Raw genomic sequence first — 22,538 nt, forward strand, 5'->3', positions numbered from 1 at the left:
GGGAATATACAGCAATCACATGACCATCTAGAAATAGATTAGAAGATTTGCATTTTTGGTGAATTCATTAGAACCACTCATGGCCAAAAGATTAAGCTGTCTGTTCTGTGCCGATGATACCTTGTTTTTAAAGTTTAATCATCAGTGTCACAAGTAGGCTTACATTAAAACTGCAATAATGTTTCCACACTCTGGCGCCTGAGGGAGAATTTAGCATGGCCAATGCACCTAACCAGCATGTCTTTTGGATTATAGGAGGAAACCGAAGCATCTGGAGTAACCCCCATGCAGATGCGGAGAGAACGTGCAGACTCCACACACACAGTGACCCGAGCTGGGAATCAAACCCAAACCCTGGCACTGAGGCAGCAGTACTGACCACTGTGTTGCCCTTGGCATTTCTGATTTCTTTTCTGCATTTCTTCTCCAACCTATACCAGTGCTTTCAACATCATTGGAGTCCAGGAGTCAGTGCTGTCGCTCTGTGCTTTAAATGCTGTGAATTGAACCTCCGGCTAATAAGCGAAACCCATGGATCCTTGCAACACCGACCGACAACAAACTACACAAGACACATGTTTCAATCCATTGAATATCTCGAGAGATTTAATCTGTCAAAGTTTTCTACACACAGAGAACAGATGAGAAGTAAAGAGCTGAAACTCTACCCAGACATTACACAGATTGCTGTTACAAGCCGCTATTAAAAATTTCCCCATCCAAACGGATTTATCTCAAGCCTCAGAAAAATTCAGCTGTTTCAAAATGAAAGTCTTTGCAAATCTCTCGCTGCTGCATATTTAATAGGGATGGGCTGATTAGCCTTTGTGAAGGCTTTTTAATCGTCTGAAGTCGGGATGACTATTGTTGCTCTCTCACTGCTGTAGCAGGCGAAGGCATCAAACAAGCGTTTCCGCAGGTCACACATAAATCACTGCCGTCGAGAGATCAAAATCATGGAATGTAGGAATGGAAACACCACTCCAGCTTTAGTACTTGGGCCTCTTCACCTCAACGCTGTCAGACAAAACAGATAGCAGGATTAATCCTCCATAACTCAGCAACTGCAAAATCATTAAAAATATAACACGCTTCGAGACCTCATGGGGATACGCAGACTTGTAACAAAAACACGCATCAGGAGCAGGGGTTTAAAACAAGGGATGAATTAACTCATAAAAATAGACAATTAAATTTAAATATCTAAATTAAAACTTTGAACAAATCAAAGTTTTAGATAATCAGAACATTTGATGGTTGACACAACAAATAAATGAGAAGTTTATACCTGTGGATGTTGACTGTGCACGGATAGAAGTGAATTGGATAATGGGAGTTGCGGCTCACATGGATGAAAAGGGTGGGGGGAGGGTGGGTTGGGCACAGGTTTATGGTGATTAGTAGAAGGATTTATTAGGAAAAATATCCCAGAGGGTGGTAGGTGCCTGGAACTTGCTGCCCAGATTGATGGTTGAGGCTGAAATTCTTAACTTATTTTAAAAAGGATCTGGATCTGCGCCTGAAGTGCTGTAACCTGAAAGGCTATGGGCCAAGTGCTGGAAGGTGGGATTAAAATGGACAGCTTATTTTCAGCTGGCAGATATGATGGGCTGAATGGCCTCTTCTTCACTGTCATCTTGGAATTAAAGTCATGCGTTCAAATCCCACTCCAATGGCTTAAGCACAACAATCTAGGCCAACATTTCAAAGATATCACTGCTAGACAAAGGCCCTGTTTGTTCTCTCAGAGGGATGTATAAGAACCCACAGAGCTAATGGAAGAAAAGCAGGGGACATCTCCCCAGTGTCCTGGCTAATATTCAGCCAATAACACCATAACAGACTATCTAACCATTATTGCATTTTTTTAATGGGAGCTTGCTGTGCAAATTGATGGCTGCATTTCCTGCATTACAAAAATAAACGAGCTTCAAAAGTACTTCATTGGCTGTGTCTGCAGTGACCTGAGGTCACAAAAGATATTCATCAATGCAATTCTATCCACCAGTGGACTCATACATTTAATGATTCCTCAGTGTTGTATGCTTGGTAAATTAAAGTGCCATTCTAAAATAAATTTACACAAACGCACACACCATTTTCCATTCTGCGAAAGGGATTTTATAAACTACTTCAGGGAAAAGGTGCAATACTAGCGTCTTTAAAGGACAAGCACATTTAATTTTATTTTAAGGCTTTTACTGATCACTGATTTACTGTATCACAGCTTGGTATGGCTGCTGCTCCACCCAAGACCTCAGGAAACTACAAAAGATTGTGAAGGTAGCCCAATCCATTACACAAACCAGACTTCCATCCATCGACTGTCTACACTTCCTGCTGCCTTGGCAAAGCTGCCAGCATAATTAAGGACTCCCTGCACCCCGGGCATTCTCTCTTCCACCGGGGAAAAGATACAAAAGTCTGAGATCACATATCAACTGACTCAAGACATCTTCTTCCCTGCTGCCATCAGACTTTTGAATGGACCTACCTCGCATTATGTAGATCTTTCTCTGCACCCTAGCTATGACTGTAACATTACATTCTACACCTTCTCCTTTCTTCCTCTATGAACGGTGTGCTTTGTCTGTATGATGCGCAAGAAACAATACTTTTCACTGTATACTAATACATGTGACAATAATAAATCAAATCAAATGATGGGAAGCATTACATGTGGAGCCATATAGATCACAAAAGAACAGAGGATAAATCTTCAGGCTCTGGTGGGACAGTCAGGGCAGCATTAAGGCCCTGAAATTACTGCAATAGAGGCAAAACTCCTGCCTCTCACCATGATTCCAGTGGCTGTTGCTGGAATGGGGGTTTGACTCATTATCTGAAGTAGACAATCTACATGAGGGCAGGGATGGGGTGGCAACAGTGCGGGATGCTGAGTAACTAGTTTCCAATCGCTCTGGTGAAGAGGCAGCACAGACATGAGTGGGCTGAATGGCCTCCATCACAAGCCTGTATGGCTCAATCTGTTGACAAGCTGTATGTATTAACGGTGGGATGTCAGGCTAGGCTGTATTGCCACCTTTTGTGAAGAAGTCATCAACATTTGCATGCACAACCAGCCACTTGGGCTAACCACAAAAGGGAATCCAACACCTGAAGATTCAGAACGGAGCAAGAATCAGCAGCTTAAAGGAATGAAGTGTGGAAAATAGAATTTTAAGGATGACAGCAGCACTTACCCATCCGCCTCCAACTTCTTTCTCTTTTCAATGATCTAAAAGTGAAACAAAAAGATAGTTGCAGCTTTTATTTTACTTTTGTAGAGTCACAGAGGTTTACAGCATGGAAACAGGCCCTTCAGCCCAACTTGTCCATGCCACCCGTTTATTTTAACCCCAAAGCTAGTCCCAATTGCCCGTGTTTGGCCCATATCTCTCTATATCCATCTTACCATGCAACTATCTAAATGCTTTTTAAACAACAAAATTGTACCCGCCTCTACTACCTTTGGCAGCTCGTTCCAGACACTCACCACCCTCTATGTGAAAAATTTGGCCCTGCTGGACACTTTCGTATCTCTCCCCCTCACCTTAAAACTATGCCCTCTAATTTTACACTCCCTTATCTTTGGGAAAAGATATTCCCTATCTAGGGGTGATTGAAGGGCGACCTGATAGAAGTCTACAAGATTATGAGAGGCATGGACAGAGTGGCTAGTCAGAAGCTGTTTCCCAGGGTGGAAGGTTTAAAGGAAATGTACGAGGCAGATCTTTTACACAAAGAGTAGTGGGTGCCTGGAGCTTGTTGCCAGGGGAGGTAGTGGAATCGGATACGGTGGTGACTTTTAAGGGGCATCTTGACAAATACATGAATAGGATGGGAATAGAGGGATATGGGTAGGGAGTTTTAGTTAAGTTGGGCAGCATGGTCGGTCAGGCTTGGAGGGCCGAAGGGCCTGTTCCTGTGCTGTAATTTTCTTTGTTCGTTGTAGAGTTTGCACGTGTGATACTGTCAATGCGAAACAATACAGTGCTGAACTGGTCCGATGCTGGTGATCATGAACTACAAGATTTACTAGAACAATAACACGAATGAGGGATGTAAGAAGTTATGCTAAAATCAGTTTCACTGGGAGTACTGCCCCAATTTTGAACATTATGTTTTAGGAAGGATGCCAAGGCATTTACTAGAATGCTACCAGGAATAGGAAACTTCAGTTATGTGGAGAGCCTGGGGAAACTGGAATCACACAAACAAGTAATGTGGTGTATGAGTCTCAATGTTGGTGTGATGCCAGGTATGTCAGCTGTATGTCGCATTGACTGGTGGATTGTATCAAACAGTATGCCCCTCCGGCTATTGGCAACCAGCAAAAGTACTGGCCACAGCCAACCAACTCATGCTTACAAAACACAGTGTCCAACATTAGATGTGAATGCAAGATTGGATTGCAGTTGCTAAACAATCCTGATTGTGGTAAGAATTACACTAACAACCAATTTAAGATCATCAGTCACTGCTCACTTGTGTTCGAAACTACATATATCCATACTTAGGGCTCTGTCCTTTGCAGACAGAAGGAGCACGGCAATGAATCCCACATTTTTCAACTAAACTAAAGCAATTTCCTGGTTCATTCCCATTGCCTCTGATTAATCCGGGCATTGCCAATCTGCCTGATTTGAATTTAACAAAAGTTTGGTAGTTAACTATTCTTGCATTCTTCATTGCAATGCCTTTATCAGAGTCCATTTGCCAATGAATCAACTCTCTCTTCTCATGCAATATAAATGGCTGTTCCGTTTACAATTGGTGTTCTTGTGAATCTGTCCTGATGAGTGCAAGACTAAAAGCTTTAACAACATGTCTCTTTTTTCAACAATACTCAAGTTCTGTACTTCCAAGTGATTATTTTGTTTTTGGTTTCCAGCCAGTTTGTTCTGGTTTTAGGATGCTCAGTAACCTAGCTGAAGAAGCTGAGTGCAGACCTCATGCAGTCAGACTCCAGTGCTGTACTGTACACTGGTCCGGTTACAGTTGGAACACACTGTTCAGTTCTGCTTCAAAGCACACCAGGAAGCAGCCAAGCTTGGGAAGTAAGCAAAAGGTGGCCCACAATGTATTAGGGCTGAAGTTACACACAGCCACAAAGACAGAGAATGTTTGGTATATACATGAAATATCAAGAGTTAATCCTGAAGGCTATTTAAAGTTTATCCGGATTTGTAGACTAACAGTCATATTGGGCAAAATGACAAGGAAAGCCAGGAAAGAATTAATGTTTTTCTCATTAATTCTATTTAACCAAAAATGGATTGACAAAATACAGCGAATATGCACTAATGTTATAGCCACTAATTACATCACGACAAACTTTGGATGTCACACATGTATACTGTTGGATGAACTGGATGGCACATGGCAACCCAATAATAACCGACTCCCCAAAGCCTGTCCACCATCCACAAGTAACAGGTCAGGAATGTAATGGAATATCCTCCATTTGCCAGGATGAGTAGGTCATAGAAATCCTACAGTGAAAAAGGAGGCTATACGGCCCATCAAGTCTGCACACCCTCTCCAACAGAACATCCCATCCAGGCCCTATCCCTCACATTTATCTTGTTAATCCCCCTAACCCACACATCTTTGGACACTAAGGGCCAATTTTACATGGCCAATCCAACTAATCGGCACATCTTTGAACTGTGGAAGGAAACCACAGCACCTGGAGGACACCCATGCAGACACAGGAAGAACGTGCAAATTCCACACCGTTGCCCAAGGCTGGAACTGAACTCAGGCCCCTGGCGGTGTGAAGCAGTAGTTGGAGTACAGCTCCAATAACACTTCTTAAGAAGCTCAGTACCATTCAGGGCAATGCAGCCAGCTTGATTTTGCACCCCATTCACAAACATTCATTCCCTTCACCTCCAATGACAATGGCAGCGTCGTGTACCATTTTGAAGATTCACTGTAGGAACTCATCTAGCCTCCTTAGACAACACTTCCCAAACACATGACTACTACTATCTAGAAGGACAAGAGCAGCAGATACCTGGAGACATCACCATCTGGAAATTCCCCTCCTAGCCACTCACCATCCTGACTCGGAAATATATTGCTGTTCCTTCACTGTCATTAGATCAAAATCCTGAAATTCACTCCCTAACAACACTGTGGGTGTATCTATACCACAGGGACTGTGGTGGTTCAAGAAGGTGGCTCACCACTATCTTCTCAAAGGCAACTAGGGATGGATAATAACTGATGGCCAGCCAGTGATGCCCAGATCCCTTGAATCAATAAACTAAACTGGTCAATACAGAAACCAGATCCGTATCAGTATTGCAATAATAGACAGTTCTTTGACACATTTCACTTTCTAGCCCTCCCTGTGTATTAAATTACTGATCTTTGCATAAAATATTTTACTAAAATTGCACTGTTCATTTTAGTAACATCTCCAAGCCAACTGTGAAGCAATTCTAAACAGAAAAGCAGAGTAAGTGATTTCTGCTCATTTTTAGCTGATCCCAGGGTTCCAGCTTTGTGTGCGGGAAAGACTGAGGATAGTACATACCGCACTGATCTTCTTCCACTGACGATCCAGTTCCGCCTTTTCATTCGTTTCTTTGAAACGTCGAGTTTTGCGTCCCTCCGACATTTTGATGCCATACTGGAAAGCAGCTCTGGAGAAAGAGAACGAGAGAGAAATTTATTTTCATTAAGGACAGATAACGCTGATAGCAACTTATCAAGGCTGCTTCGATAGCACTTTCCAACACCTCAACCTCTATCATCTACAAGGACAAGGCTGTAAATTCAAGAGGACATCACCATCTACAAGTTTCCCACCCAAGCCACTCACCATCCTGACTTTATAATAAAATCGCTGTTCCTTCACTGTTGCCGAGTCAAAATTCTGTAACTCCCTTCCTAACAGCACGGTGGGTGTTCCCAAAACACATGGACCGCAATGGCTCAAGAAGCCAACTTCAAGGGCATTAGGAATGGGCAATATATGCTGGTCTAGCCAACAACGCTCTCATCCTATAAATGAATAAGAGGAGTACTAACATGTAGGACTGACTTGATACCAGACATTCAGTTGGTAACATTCTTAGCTCAGCTAGAATGTTGTGGGTTTAATTCTTACTCCAAATACTGGAGCACAAAATCCAGACTGACGCTCTGAAAGGGTTAATAAGTCACACAAGTTTGAAAATCTCACATTGGAAAAAAAGCAAATTACTGAGGATGCTGGAATCTGAAATCAAAAGAGAAAATGCTAGAAACTCTCAGCAGGTCTGGCAGCATCTGTTTTGACAAAGGGTCACCTGGACTCAAAACATCAGCTCTTTTCTCTCAAAGAACAAGGAAAATTACAGCGCAGGAACAGGCCCTTCGGCCCTCCAATCCTGCACCGACCATGCAGCCGACTGAGCTAAAGTTCCCTACCCTTTATTCCCATCCTAATCATGTATTTGTCGAGACACTCCTTAAAAGTCACTATCGTATCTGCTTCTGCTACCTCCCCCGGAACAGAGTTCCAGCACCCATCGGCCTCTGTGTAAAAAAAACTTGCCTCGTTTAAACCTTGGCCCTTACACCTTAAATCTATGCCCCCTAGTAACTGACTCTTCCACCCTGGGGAAAAAGTTTCTGACTATCCACTCTGTCCATGCTCCTTACAGACACTGCCAGATCTACTAAGATTTTCCAGCATTTTCTCTCTTTGGGTTAAAAATCTCAGGCTGAAAACTAAGGTTTTCTTGTAAGAGCCTTCATAGACAGACACCAAGGCCATTAGTCTGGCAAAACACATAAATCAGACATCAGTAAGTGGGAAATGGGAGTAATCCATAGATGCAGAAGTAAGCTGTACTATGACATTGTTACACTAATTGGATATTATAACAAAGTGATTGTGATTGGTTTATGTTAATTACTTGTAATTGATTTTGAAAACTTTAATTGCCTTTGCATCTTGGAACACGCCATTCTGGCTAGTTACAGGGATGCGATTATAGCTTCCCAGTGTCCTTGCTAACGCTTGTAATAAAACAGCTGTTTAAGACACTTTGTTTAGTTACTTGAGCGGTAAAGTTGTGATCAATTAAAAGGCTGATATCAAAGCCCAACAATTTGGCAACAGGGTGGAATGTCGCTCAGGCCAGCTGGGAATAGCGGTGAGTATGAATCATCTGATTGACACTCTGAGCTGAGCTATTGTAAACCTAACAATAGGAGCTGATTTAACGAGTGAAATCCGAGCCCAGAGTAAACCAGACAAAGGGAGTTTTATGCAGCAATAAAATGTGATTGCGCAGAGAGGTCAACAGACCATGGGCCCTGGTGAAACTAAAAAGGTGGTAAGCTGAAAAGGTATTATCTCAAGAAATGGGGAGGAAAAACAGCTTGTCCTTAGACAATTTTGACTAAGCTACACCATAGTTATAAGATCAATAAAAGTTTAAAGATAACCAATGAGTCCAAAGGAAAATTCGACTGTCTTAAAAATTTGGAACTTTGTGTTGAAGGTTTGAATTATTGATATAGAAGTAAATCAGACACTGGAAATCAGCTTAAAAATAACTTGCGTTGCTCTGTCACTTTAAGAAGCTGGAAGTGAAAGCGACTGGTTTAGAATTTACGAGCTGCAGTTATCTCCATATCGCACACTATGTTCTGTTTGGGGTCTGTAGAAAAGTTGGATATTCCAGCAAACAGTTGATTTGGTTTTAAATTGCTCTGAAACTCATGCCTGTATTAGTTTATAATGACAAATTAACGAGAAGCAATTAAACGTGCAAATTTTAAGCACTGGCTGGCGGAATGTGGAATAAGGGTGAAATGTGATAGCCTTAGTTGTAGATTAAAATTTGGGAAATTTGAAGTGATTATGAAAAACCTGTGTTGGATTGATCTCGGATCAAAACTTCTCGTCGGGTTAAAAGAGATATTCCTGATACAATTGGCAACGAAAACGTGGGGGCGATTCTCCCATCCCCACGCTCACATTTTTCGGCACATTGGGATGCGAGAATTGTGTGTCAGCTATTTCGCGGGATTCGCGTATGTGTTCTCGACACGAGACCGTGCTGGAAACCGGCAGGGAGAGGAGTTTAAATCTTTTTTTAATGTATTTTAGCATCTAGAGGGTTGGGTAACGGCGGTGGGGTGGGGGCGTGGTGCCCCCTGGGCATGAGGACATTGGCAGTGCCAGCCTGTGCCCCCATCACTGCCCAAGGGCCACCTTGGCACTGCCCAGCGGACTAAGAGTGCAGCATTGCGAGGGCCCTGGACTGGCCAGCAAATGGGGAGGCTGACAGATCGGGGCCACTGCGCAGGACTGGAACTTCAGACTGTGGCGTGGATAGACCCCGCCCCCCACCTCGCGAGCTTCTAATGAGATTCACGACTGTGACTTCTGCTTGGCACAGAGCGTGGACATTCGGGTCTGAAGTTGAACTGAAAAAAGTCGTGATTTCGACGAGTTTCCTCACCAATTCAGCACTTTTGAGAGAATTCTAGAATTAATTCTGAGAAAGGAGTTAGTCCTGATCATCCAAGAGCCAAGAAAGTGTTGGCATGATATTGAGACACTGTTCAAGAATGCACAAATTACATATGAAGTAACTGATATGCAAGAAACTAGGCTGACATCAAAGCCCGCAACACACTCCAATGCAGTACTCATGGATTGCTGCACTGTCAGGGGTGATACCTTTTGAATGAGACATTAAGCCAAAACACAGGCAAAAAGAAAAAGGTCCCAGACACTACGACAGAACAACAGGAAGATTCTCCCCAGTGTTCTGGCCAATTTTCAACTCGTAACCAAAGCTCACAAACAGATGTTCTGGCTGTTTATATTTAATTATTCATAGAATATGGGCATCACTGGCTAGACTAGCATTTATAGCCTACCTCTAACTGTCCTTGAACTGAGTAGCTTGCTAGACTGTTGCAGAAGGCATTTAACGTAAAGTCACAGACCAGGAAAGGAGAGCAGATTCCTTCTCTTTTATCATCACTGGATGAATGATTTCCATCTAAGTTAGGCTCCTAACCATCTGCCCACCTTGGACTTTTATTTGATGAGTGTCATAGTTTTGGGAGGTGCTGCCAAAGGAACCTTGGTGGTTTGCTGGGGTATATTGTACAGATAGTACACACTACAGCCAAGGTGCACAAGTGGCAGAGGAAGTGAATGCTTAAGGTGTTGCCTGGGGTGATTTGGCTTTTGTCTTGGATGATGTTGAGCAGCTGCATTCATCCAGGCAATATGGACAGTATTCTATCACACTCCGGACTTGAGCCTTCTATGCTGTGGAGAGGCTCCGAGGAGGCAGGTGAGACATTCACTGCAGGATTCCCAGTCTCTGACCCTTTGTAGCCATGGCATTTGTGTAGCTGGCCCAGTTCAGTTTCCCCGGAATGTTGATGGTGCAGGATTCAATGATGGTCATGGAATATCTGGAGAAAGTGATTAGATTCTCCCTCATCGGAGATGGTCAATGCCTGGCCCACACATGGCACCAATGTTACTGGCCACTTATCAGTGCAACTTGAATGTTGTCCAGGTTTGAGCAGAGCATAACAAGAAATGAGAGATTTGGTCTCAAACGGAATGGACTTCAGGGCTGTCTGAGACCCATGACTTGATGTTTTGACACTCTACAGTTACTATGTTCAACTTAGTAATATTTAGGATTGCTTCATAACTGATGGCAACCTTCCTGCAGCAATCAGTAAGATAATGAATCTTCTGAAAGCACTGTGTACTTACTTTGGTAATGCCTCTTTGTTGTTCATGTATTCACTGTATTCCTCCTGTGTGTCAAAATCCCAGCGCCCAAGGGGCCCTTTCTTATTACCCTACAGAAAAAAGGAATAGAAATCAAGAATTTGCTTAGCTTTCTCAGGCATTTCCATAGAGCTTGTTCCACAAGCACTTTAGCCAGCGCAGAAGGTATGCAGAGTCATAGAATCATACAGCACAGAAGAGGTCCTTTAGCCCATGGAGTCTGTATTGACACATTAGAAACATCTGAACTCCTACCAACTTCCATCTGCCAGAACATGGCTGATAGCCCTGAATGTTACAACGTGCCAAATGCTCATCGAGTACTTTTTAAAGGATGTGAGGCGACCCGTCTCCACCACCCTCTTAGGCAGCACATTCCAGACCGTCACTACCTTCTGGTTAATAAAGCTGTTCCTCATATTCACCATAAACCTCTTGCCTCTCAGCTTAAACCTATGTTCCCTCGTAACTGACCCTTTAACTAAGGGGAACAGCTGCTCCTTGACAACTCTGCCCATGTCTCATAATCTTGTACACCTTGATCAGGTCAGTCTTCAGTCTTCTCTGCTCCAATGAAAACAACCCAAGCCTATCCAACCTGTCTTCATAATTTAAATGCTCCATCCTAGGCAGCATCCTGGTGAATCTCCTCTGCGTCCCCTCCAGTACAATCACATTCTTCTGATAATGTGGCGACCAGAACTGCACATAGTACTCTACTGTGGCCTCACCAAAGTTCTATACAACTCCAACATGTCTTCCCTGCTTTTGTAATCTATGCCTCGACTGATATAATCAAGTGTCCATGTGCCCTTTTCACCACCCTACTAACATGCCCTTCTGCTTTTAGGAGACCTGTGGCAAGCGAAGGTCCCTTTGTTCCACAGAACCTCCTAGTATCCTACGATTCATTGAATATTTTCTTGTCAAATTACTCCTTCCAAGTGCAACACCTCACACTTTTCAGGGTTAAATTCCATCTGCCACTTATCTGTGGGGAAGGTTACAATTAATTCTGTACTGAATGAGCCAACCTGCTGAAAATATACATATAACTGAGCATTAAACAGGTTAACACACCAATAAAACATAAAGGAATTCTACGCAAGTAAATAATATTTAAATAGCATTTTAAAGTAGTTAAACATCTCAAAGTGCTTTACAGGAATGTAACCAGACACTGAGCCACATATGGAGATATTAGGACAAGGTCAAAGTGGTGGGTTTTAAAGACCTGCTTAGTTACTGCTCTGTGATTGTATAAGTGATTCTTGATATTTGCTTCTGTAAAGCAGTTTGAGGCATTTGCCATATTAAAAACATTACATAGATGAAATCAGTTATTGCTGCAAAGATTAGTTACATTTACAGTTCTCACAATGGAAACTCATCTGACTGTGTAATGTTACTGCAGAAACCTGTTAATCCCTGGAATACAGCACCATTTGGCGCTCGGACTTCAGTTGCCATTTCTCACCTGATCCATTTTACTGTAATCCACCTCTTCATCACTGTCAACAGCCATATCATCCAGCCTGTGACATGAGAAAATACTGACGTTAATAATACAAGTGATTCAACTGCATGGTCCAGTGATGATGTCAAGATGCCAGTGTTGGATTGGAGTGGGCATAGTAAGAAGTCTCATAACACCTGATGAAGGAGCAGCACTCCGAAAGCTTGTGATTTCAAATAAACCTGTTGGACTTTAACCTGGTGTTGCATGGTCCAGTGAGGGGGTGTTCAACACAATACAGGTGACATTGCATGCACTGCACATCATTTGATAAATTTATCCCATTTTTGATTTATGAGGCCGGTTTGCACTCATCAGATTTCATAATTAAGGAACGGGGCGGGTCTGGCCATCAATGTCTGTACTGGCTTTTTGAAAGAGTTGTCTAGTTTATCTCACTACCCCCGCTCTTTGCCCAAAGCCTTGCAATCTTCCCTGTCAGTATTTGATTAATTTCCTTTTGAAGTTTATTACTGAATCTATGTCTGCCATCTTTCAGGTAGTACATTCCAGAAGACAACAAGCCTCAATGTAAAAACATTTCATGTTCTCCCTTCTGGTTCATCTTTTGATAATCTTAACAATGGGATATTTGATTACCAACCCACCTACCATCAGAAACATCTTGCTCTTTCTATTAAAACTATTGATGCACTGTTATTTGGTGTTGCACATGAAGTTTACTCCAGAATTTGGAGCATCACTGGTCTATAGTTTTAGGCCAGGGATTTCTAACACTTACGTGGCTGGGTAACACTCTGCATAGCTGTCAGATGTTCCAAAGAAGTCTCCAAGACGTTTCTTCTCCTCTTGTCTCTTTGCCTTGAAACTCAGTTAAGGAAACATTGATACTGCCACTTGTACTCCTAAGTGCAACTCTACAGGGAAAGGGCTACATCATTTATCTTAGGCACAGCATAATTTATCTTAAATAAAAATTTAGAAGAAAAACCACTTTAATGCTCCATGATTTCACCAATCTATTTCTTTGGATATTAATAAGTTGGAAGTCACCGCTTGCCCATAGTCCAATCAAGATGGAAACGAGAGAGGCCATTCAGCACATTCCAGCTTTTTTCATTCAGAAAAAATCACTAGCCATCTCTATTCAAACCATAACATTTACTTAAAGGGATCAAACACTGAATTTGATGATCAGCCATCATCAAAATGAATAGTGGAGCAGGCTCGAACGGCCGAATGGTCTATTACTCCTGCTTCTATTTTCTATGTAACTGCTTCTTAAATCACTTTCTGTTTCCAGTTACACTATCCAGAAATTCATTCCATATGTTGATTTTTCCTGTGTTAAGATCAGTGTCTTGATGCCCAGTGCACAAGGTACAGAATAAGTTATGCACACTGTCTGGTGTTCTTCTCCTCACATTGAGTTTCTACAGTTCAGCAGCTTGGGGAAGATGCAGAAACAGTTGAGAGTGAAAATACCAAACACTGCATCAGGGTGAAAGTGCAAAGATTTGGCCCTCTTTGTATACTGTATTTGCTATGCGTAATGTGGTCTTCTCTACACGGAGGAGATTGGAAAACCATTTAGCTGGTCACCTCTATTCAGATGCTGGGCTTGACCCTAAGCTTCCAGTCATTGGTCATTTTAAGTCTCCATCCCAATCCCACTGTCCTCAGCCTCACTGTTCCTGTGAAGCTCAACTTTCTCAGAAGACTAAAGAAATTTGGCGTATCAGCTACGACTCTCACCAACTTTTACAGATGCACCATAAAAAAAGCATTCTTTCTGGTTGTATCACAGCTTAGTATGGCTCCTGCTCAGCCCAAGACCGCAAGGAACTACAAAAGGTCATGAATATAGCCCAATCCATCATACAAACTATCCTCCCATCCATTGACTATGTCTATATTTCCTGTTGCCTCGGCAAAACAGCCAACATAATTAAGGACCCCACACACTCCGGACATACTCTCTTCCACTTTCTTCCGTCAGGAAAAAGATACTAAAGTCTGAGGTTAAGTACCAACCGACTCAAGAACAGCTTCTTCCCTGCTGCTGTCAGACTTTTGAACAGACCTACCTAGCATTAAGTTGATCTTTCCCTACACCCGAGCTATGACTGTAACACTACATTCTGCACTCTCTCGTTTCCTTCTCTATGAACGGTAACTTTTGTCTGTATAGTGCGCAAGAAATAATAATTTTCATTCTATGTTAATGTGTGTGACAATAATAAGTCAAATTCCATCTTTAAATTAAGAACTTTACACCCTTCTGGATTCAATGTTTTCAACAATTCCCAGGTGCTGGCAGAGATTCTGCTGTCCATTTGATCTCCCCTGCCCTCAATCCTATCACACACCTTCTCCCTTTTGTCCTACCTTGCCTCCCCTACTTGCTTAAAACCTGTTACATCTGCAACACTGCTCAGTTGTGAGGGTCACCAGCCTGAAATGTTAACTCTGCTCCTTTCTCTTGACCTGACCTGTTGAGTATTTCCAGCATTTTCTACTCACATTTCAGATTTCCAGTATTAGCAAAATTTGACCTTTGAAAATAGAAAACACTTGGTCTGGATGGGTCTTAAAAAGTGAGGCAAAAAAAGATAAACACAGATATGAAATGACAGAGGGATCAATGGGCAACATTTGGGGGTAGAGAGATTCTTCCCCCTTAGAAAGGATAGCAGGACTAGAGGACACAGCCTCAAGATAAGGGGGGGGGGGGCAGTTTAGATCAGAGTTGTGGAGGAACTTCTTCACTCAAAGAGTGGTGAATCTCTGGAATTCTCTGCCCGTTGAAGTGGTGGAGGCTACCTCGCTAAATATATTTTAAGTCACGGGTAGATAGATTTCTGATAGACAGGGGAATTAAGGGTTATGGATTGAAAGCGGGAAAGTGGAACTGATCCACTTCAGATCAGCCATGATCTTATTGAATGGTGGGGCAGGCTCGAAGGGCTAGATGGCCTACTCCTGCTCCTATTTCTTACGTTCTTTCTTAGTCAATGCCAGTGACTGGGTAAATACCAAGCTGCCTGCAAGTCCTGTGACGTGTTAGGTGAACACTGATCGTACAAACTTAAACACAGCAACCACAGAACATTACCTTACAATCACTAAACACACTCTCCTGAAAGTCACCTGTCCGATATTGTGCATTTATTTAGTTTTTCATGTGATGTGGGCATCACTGGCTGGGCCAGCATTTATTGCCCATCTCTAATTGCCCCAGGACAGACCGACTTGCTCGGCTGCTGCAGAGGACAGTTGAGAGTCAACCGCATAGTTGTGGGTCTGGAGTCACATATGGGCCAGACCAGGTAAAGATGGCAGATTTTCTTTCCTAAAAGGACATTAGTGAACTAGATGGATTTTTAATTACAATCGATAATGATTTTGTGGTCACCTTGCTAAACACATTGAGAGTTATTCTGACAAAACTGTTGCTAAATTAACGCAGAGGAATTTGAAATTAGTAAACATATTCTTGTATTTTTTGGCTCACTCGAGACTTGGAGTATATAAGCCAGGTTGACAGACTCCCAGTGCAGTACTGAGAAAGCACTGGGCTGGTGGAAGTGCTATTTTTCAAATGGGCTATTAGAACTGTGGCCTCTATACCCTCTTTCTGGTTAAAGATCCCCGATGACACAAATGTGTCAGCGAATAGGGGACATTTCCTCAGAGTCCTGGCCAATACCTATCCCTCAAGCAGGTTTTCCTCAACGTTATTTAATTTCAAGCTGTGTAAACATGGGCTCCTGTTGCACAGAAAAGATATGATTCAGCGCCCTGCCATCCTCCAGCTCCTGCAAACTTCTCATTGATTGATTTAATCAGATCCTTTGCTGAGCCAGGACCTGTGTGAAACAAAAAAAAACTCATTAGTCAAGTCATAATACATTAGGGCATAGGAATCAGCGCTGGAAATGGAACATGTTTCAATTTTCAGATAGTCTCCATTGGCATCAAGATATAACAGGGTTAGATAAGGAGTAATCGCTTTTACACTGACCCCACAATATGTCGCAATCCCCAAGTTGGAGGGTGCCTGCCTCCCGATCACCAGTAGTAGGCCCTATTACTCTAAGAAGACACTTTTCCAGTGTCTCTCTCTGAGCAACCAACATATTTATTCATTCTCAACACACACTGACAAGACTAGCACTTAATGACCCATCTTTCATTGCCCAGTGATGGACTTTTTTCAACTGAGATGTCACTTCAAGGGTTAATTAAGAATGAAGCACGTTAGAGTGGGACAGAGGTCACATACAAACTAGAACAGGGTAAGGAGATGAGCTTTCTTTCCCTAAACCAGCTGGATTTCTACAACTGTCAGCTTCATGATAACTTCTACCAAGACAAGAAATTTGAAAAAAAGCAATTCAAATTCTCCACCTACTGTAGTGGGGAAGGAATTGAGCTCACATTCACAAAAATCATAGAAACCCCACAGTGCAGAAGGAGGCCATTTGGCCCATCGAGTCTGCAACCAACCACAATCCCACTCAGGCCCTACCCCCATATTCCTATTTACCCACTAATCCCTCTAATTTATGCATCTCAGGGCACTAAGGAGCAATTTTAGCTTAGCCAATCAACCTAACCCACACATCTTTGGACTGTGGGAGAAAACTGGAGCACCCAGAGGAAACCCACACAGACACAAGGAGAATATGCAATCTCCACACAGACAGCGAAGCCGGGAATCGAACCCAGGTTTCTAATAGACAGGGGAATTAAGGGTTATGGGGAGAAAGCGGGAAAGTGGAACTGATCCACTTCAGATCAGCCACGATCTTATTGAATGGCGGGGCAGGCTCGAAGGGCTAGATGGCCTACTCCTGCTCCTATTTCTTATGTTCTTATGTTTCTGCAGCTGTGAAGCAGCAGTGCTAACCATTGTGCTACCACACCGTCCAACTGTTCTCCAATTAATGCGGGATTCAAGATGTGTGCCCAGTGACATCACCATTACACTCTCACTCCTGCTGAACAATTTGCTGCTGTGCATACAAGGCCACAGTGACCTGGATCAAACTTGCTAAAATTCATGTTGCAAAGAATGTTACAGTGAGCACACAGAGGAGACATTCATTCCATGATCAGGCGCAGTTGGGTGTGAACCCAAAGGTAGATGAAAAGAATCCTGTGTGTAGTATCAAATGCTAAAAAAACTCTGCTGCTGGGGCAATTTTACAAAATATTAAACAAATTAGATAATTATCTTGCTAACTTACATTGTGAAAAAAATACATCCACAGTGAATGTGATTTGCAATAAAACTGAAACATTAAGTGTTCAACCACTGTTGCTTGCCATAGGGTGGGTATAAGGGATTTTGTCCCTAAAAGGGTATGGGGTTTGAGTTCAGTCAGGCAGCGTGGTTGGTGCAAGCTGGGAGGCCCGAAGGACCTGTTCCCGTGCTGTAATTTTCTTTGTTCTCTTTACTATTGCCTCTTGCTGTGGTACACCATTCTAAGATGCTAAACTACGATTCTATGATGGAAATGGTGCGACAGGGCAAAACAATAAGGGGAAAGAAGGAGAGAAAAATATTCAGAGAGAACTGTCAAGCTAGGACCCAGAACTCTACTTGATCTATGAATTAACCAGAGACGCCAGAAATGATAATTCAACCTCCCCCTAAAAAAAACACTACTCACCAGCCTCCAATTCTGCTGGCTATTTAAAGAAAAGAAAAGTGGAAACAAGTTAGTATTGTCACACTCATAATAACTACTGACATACTGCATGCATGCTAACTAACAAACTACAATTGCAGATTAAAAAAAAAACACAATTTAAACTACACACAGTGAAAAGGCATCATTTTGTAAGAAGCTCTCGCTCTGTTATTCCCAAGTGCTTGACACTTTGAAGGAAAAACAACACATTTATAATTTATTAGCGTCGCAAGCAGGCTTTCATTAACAATGGAATGAAGCAACCTGAAAATCACAGCAGTGGTTCAAAGTATACCTTCCGGTGACAGTATAAAACTAGAAGGGCACAATTTTGTTCAAACTTTTTAAACATTGAGTCAAACAGACAATCTGCATCACAGATTAAATCACCTTTGCCCCTTTCAATCTTTATTTTGCAGCTTTCTTTTTCTTTAAGCAATCTCAAAATATTTTGAAATTAGTCAATTTTTGAAATTTTTTGTTAGCAAAGACCCTGAAAAGTATTAAAAGATTATAATTAAAAACCTGCTATGTCTGGACAGATACTGATCTAAATAGCAGTGGCATCAAATTAGGTCTTGTATTTCGATGTATCTTGATGGACTGCAAACATTAAATGAGGAACCCACACTTGGGAAAATACTCTAACAGAAATGTCATGTCAATGTCAGGACCCATACATTTACTGTGGTCTTCACGTAAGCCCAATGCAGACATTTTTTTCAGAAGTAGCAATAGCAAACCGGCACGGTGGCACAGTTAGCACTGCTGCCTCACAACGCCAGGGACCCGGGTTCGATTCCGGCCTCGGGTCACTCTCTATGTGGCGTTTGCACATACTTCCTATGGTTTCCTCTGGCAGCTCAGGTTTCCTCCCACAGTCCAAAGCTGTAAAGGTTCGGATCATTGGCCATGCTAAATTGACCCTAGTGTCAGAGGATTAGCAGGGTAAATACGTAGGGTGACAGGATAGGGCCTGGGTAGGATTGTGGTTAGTGCAGACTTGATGGGCTGAATGGCCTCCTTTTGCACTGTAGGAATTCTATGATTCAAAAACATATTTATTGGATCCAGTTCAGATTAGAATGTCAATTTCTTTCAATCTGTTTCTCTCCTAATGCCTTCAGTTTGGCACAACACAGGAAACTCTGCTTCTTTATACCCAGAGACATTAATTTCAGAGACTTCAGCCCTAAAGGAAGGAACATAGGAGCAGGCCATCTGACCCATCAAACCTGCTTTGCTATTTACTTAATCCTGACCGACCATCTACCTCAACATCGCTTTCCTGCGCTGTTCTCATATCTCTTATGTCATGAGTATCCAAAACTCTACTGATGCCATGAATATGTGCAGTGACCTTGCACAGCCCCTCTGCTTCAGAAAATTCCAAAGATTCACCACCTTCTGAGAGAAGAAATACGTGATCTCAGTCCTGAATGGCCTGTCCCTTATGCTGAGATTGCACCCACTGGTTCTGAATCACCAGCCAGGGGAAACATCCTACCCACATCTACCCTGTCACATCCTGTAAGTTTCTAGGCTGATAGTGGTACCAGGAGAGTTCTGCGTGATCAGAAGTGCTGTCCTTAAATCGAGGCCATCTCTCCCTGATCTCAGCTGGATGATTAAGATCGCAATTTGCAGAAGAGCCTCCTCTCTTGGCACAATTGGCAGACTATCCCATTGCTGTTTGAGACAGTTTGTTGTGTGGAAACAGATTGCCATGTTTCATGCATAGAATAGAGATTACAATTGAAGAGGTACTTTATTCATTGTAAAGCACTTTAAGAGCTATGGTTAGGGGTGTAGGAACAGGAGTAGGCCATTCAGCCCCTCAAGCCCATTCCGCATTCAATAAGATTATGATTGATCTGTGGCCTAACCCCATGTAACTGCCCTAGTCCATATCCACCAATATCCCTGCTGAATGGAAAAATGTTTCTTGTAGACTTAAGCCTAACAATTGGACTAGCATCCACTGTTGTTTGAGGAAGAGGTTCTGAATGTTGCTATATATACACAGGTTCTTTCTTTCAAATTCATCTTTATTTTCAATTTATTTACAAATCTGTCCACTGCCTCATTCCTACCTACCTGCCTTCACCCTGCAATCTCTACCCATTGCCACTGTTATTTAGACTCTACTGCAATTTTCTGTGGTTGCCCAATCCCTGTTCTCCCTGCTTCGGCTATACCATCAGTGGGCCAGCCTCCAGCCATTGCACCCCACAGAACCCCTATAGCACAGGAGTCCTTCTGGCCCAACGAGTCTGCACCAACTCTCTGAAAGAACACCTTGCCCTATCCCTGTAACCCTGGGCGTTTTATCATGGCTGTCCATCTAACCTACATATCTTGGGACACTAAGGGGCTATTTAGCATGGTCAATCCACCTAACTTGCATATCGTTGGACTGTGGGAGGAAACCGGAGCACCTGGAAGAAACCACGCAGATACAGGGAGAAGGTGTCCACACAGACAGTGACCCAAGGCTAAAATCAAACCTGGATCCCTGGTGCTGTGAGGCAACAGCGCTAACCTCAGAGTCAGTGTGGTTGATTTAACCCCTTCCTAGAATTCTTCCTCCCCACGTCCTTTGTTGTGGGTCATGATCTATTTTCGTAAATGTCTGTCATGGCTGATCAGTCTCCTTTCTTGCTAACCTCCATTTCCAATCCATTACAGCCCACTCTTCCCTCATTCCTTTGTATTTACCCTGATTTAAGTTCAGCACAGGTATTTCTGACCCAGGTTTCTCACTTTCAAACTGAATGTAAAATTCTATCACATTATGGTCACTGTTCCAAGGGGATTTTTACTCAGAGACTGTTTATTAAATCCAACTTGTTACACATTAACAGCTCCAAAATAGCCTGATCCTTGGTTGGATCCATAACATATTGTTTTAGGAAACTGTCCCTAATACGGTCTATGAATTCTTCCTCGTGGCTACCTCTGCCAATTTGATTTTCTCAATCTAAATGAAGTTTAAAGTCACCTGTGATTAACGTACCGCTTTTTTGTTTTACGTGCCCTCATTATCTCCTGAGTTATTCTCCATCCTATAGTATCGCTATTGTTAGGGAACCTATTGACTACACCCACCTGTCTTCTTCCCCTTGTTATTTCTTATCTCCACCCATTCGGATTCTCCATTTTCTCATCCAAGACTATTCACTGCTATCGTACTTATTCCATCTTGTACTAATAAACCACCCACCATCCTTTCCTTCCTGCCTGTCCTTACGAAAAGTCATGTATTTAGTTCCCAGCTTTGATCTCTTTTTGACCACATCTCTGTAATGGCTAGAAAAGCACAGCCACTAACCTCAACTGATGCTGTGAATTCATTTAATTTGTGCCAAATACTACTTGCATTTAAATAAAGGGCCATTAATTTTTACCATTCCCTCCCCCCCCATGACCCTATTTACTGCTGATTTTTTTTTTAAGTGGTTGTAAAGTCAATCTCTGTCACACTCATGGGTAACATTACCTAAATAGCTGCCTTGTAACGCTGCCATATCTTTTAAATTGTAAGCCTATATATCCTCTCCACAGAACCATCCCCATTTCTATATAGTTTAAAGCCTTTTCTACTTCCTCAGTTATGCGGTTTGCAAGAATACTGGTTCCAGCACAGTTCAGATGCAGGTTGTCAATATTTTATATTCTCATGTTTTATTTTTTCATTTAGAACGAGGCCATTCATTTCCTACCAGCTAACAGTGTCCTTTATAGTTTACACATAGCTACAACTTAATCAAATGTATCCATAATTCATAGATTCTTGGCATAACTGCTGCTTTTAAAATGATTAATTTGACCTCAAATTTTGTCACACAGATATGGCTGTTGGAAAAACACAAACTAATTTGCAGATTTTACAGAATGTTTTTGTGTTTGAAAGATAAATAGACAAAATTCTATTCATTTTCATTATAGCTCTGTAACAAAAATGACACTGTTGGTCATTAAGTTTCTGTCAAGCGCACTCAATAGTTCCTGCCCTTAGGAATGTGACCAACATGCTGTCTGATGGGGCATCAATCCCTGCATGGGGGGAAAGGTTGGGGTGTTGGTGAACATTTAGCCCCTTCTGATAACAGCATTCCCTTCCCTGGCTTGTTTTTTTTTAAAAAAGTAAAAGCACTGAGTGTCTTTGACAGGATCAAACCCCACACCTGACAAACAGTGAATCAAGGCCCAGAAATAGGGTGGCACATTGGTTAGCACTGTTGCCTCCCAGCGCCAGGAACCCAGGCCCAATTCCAGCCTCGGGTCACTGTCTGTGAGAAGTTTGCATGTTCTCCTCCTGTCTGTGTGGGTTTCCTCCGGGTGCTCCGGTTTCCTCCCATAATCCAAAGAGGTGCCGGTTAGATTGGTTGGCCATGGTAAATTGTCTCATAATGTCAGGGGGAATGGTAGGGTAAATACATGGGGTGAAAGGAACAGGGCCTGCATGAGATTGTGGTCACTGCAGACTTGATGGGCCCAAATGGCTTCCTTCTGCACTGTAGGGATTCTATGAAACACATGGAGGGTCCACTAGATCAGTTGCTGGCCACAAATGGAGGGACAG

The 22,538-nt window shown here is 42.5% G+C and overlaps 1 protein-coding gene across 1 annotated transcript in view; it reads right to left on the reverse strand.

The window, feature by feature from the left end:
* Positions 1-584: 584 nt before the first annotated feature.
* Positions 585-22,538, reverse strand: part of ik (IK cytokine) — a 42,600-nt gene continuing 20,646 nt past the window's right edge. The window contains exons 13-20 of the mRNA XM_080201246.1: positions 17,933-17,951; positions 16,045-16,123; positions 13,036-13,116; positions 12,255-12,312; positions 10,760-10,848; positions 6,548-6,656; positions 3,204-3,238; positions 585-1,017 (exon numbers count right to left, since the gene is read on the reverse strand). Of these exons, the coding sequence (XP_080057372.1) occupies positions 990-1,017; positions 3,204-3,238; positions 6,548-6,656; positions 10,760-10,848; positions 12,255-12,312; positions 13,036-13,116; positions 16,045-16,123; positions 17,933-17,951 (498 nt within the window). The 3' untranslated portion in view covers positions 585-989. The remainder of the gene's footprint in view (positions 1,018-3,203; positions 3,239-6,547; positions 6,657-10,759; positions 10,849-12,254; positions 12,313-13,035; positions 13,117-16,044; positions 16,124-17,932; positions 17,952-22,538) is intronic.

The sequence above is a fragment of the Carcharhinus amblyrhynchos genome, chromosome 13 (assembly GCF_965287045.1).
Source record: "Carcharhinus amblyrhynchos chromosome 13, sCarAmb.v2.hapA, whole genome shotgun sequence".
NCBI lineage: Eukaryota > Metazoa > Chordata > Chondrichthyes > Carcharhiniformes > Carcharhinidae > Carcharhinus > Carcharhinus amblyrhynchos.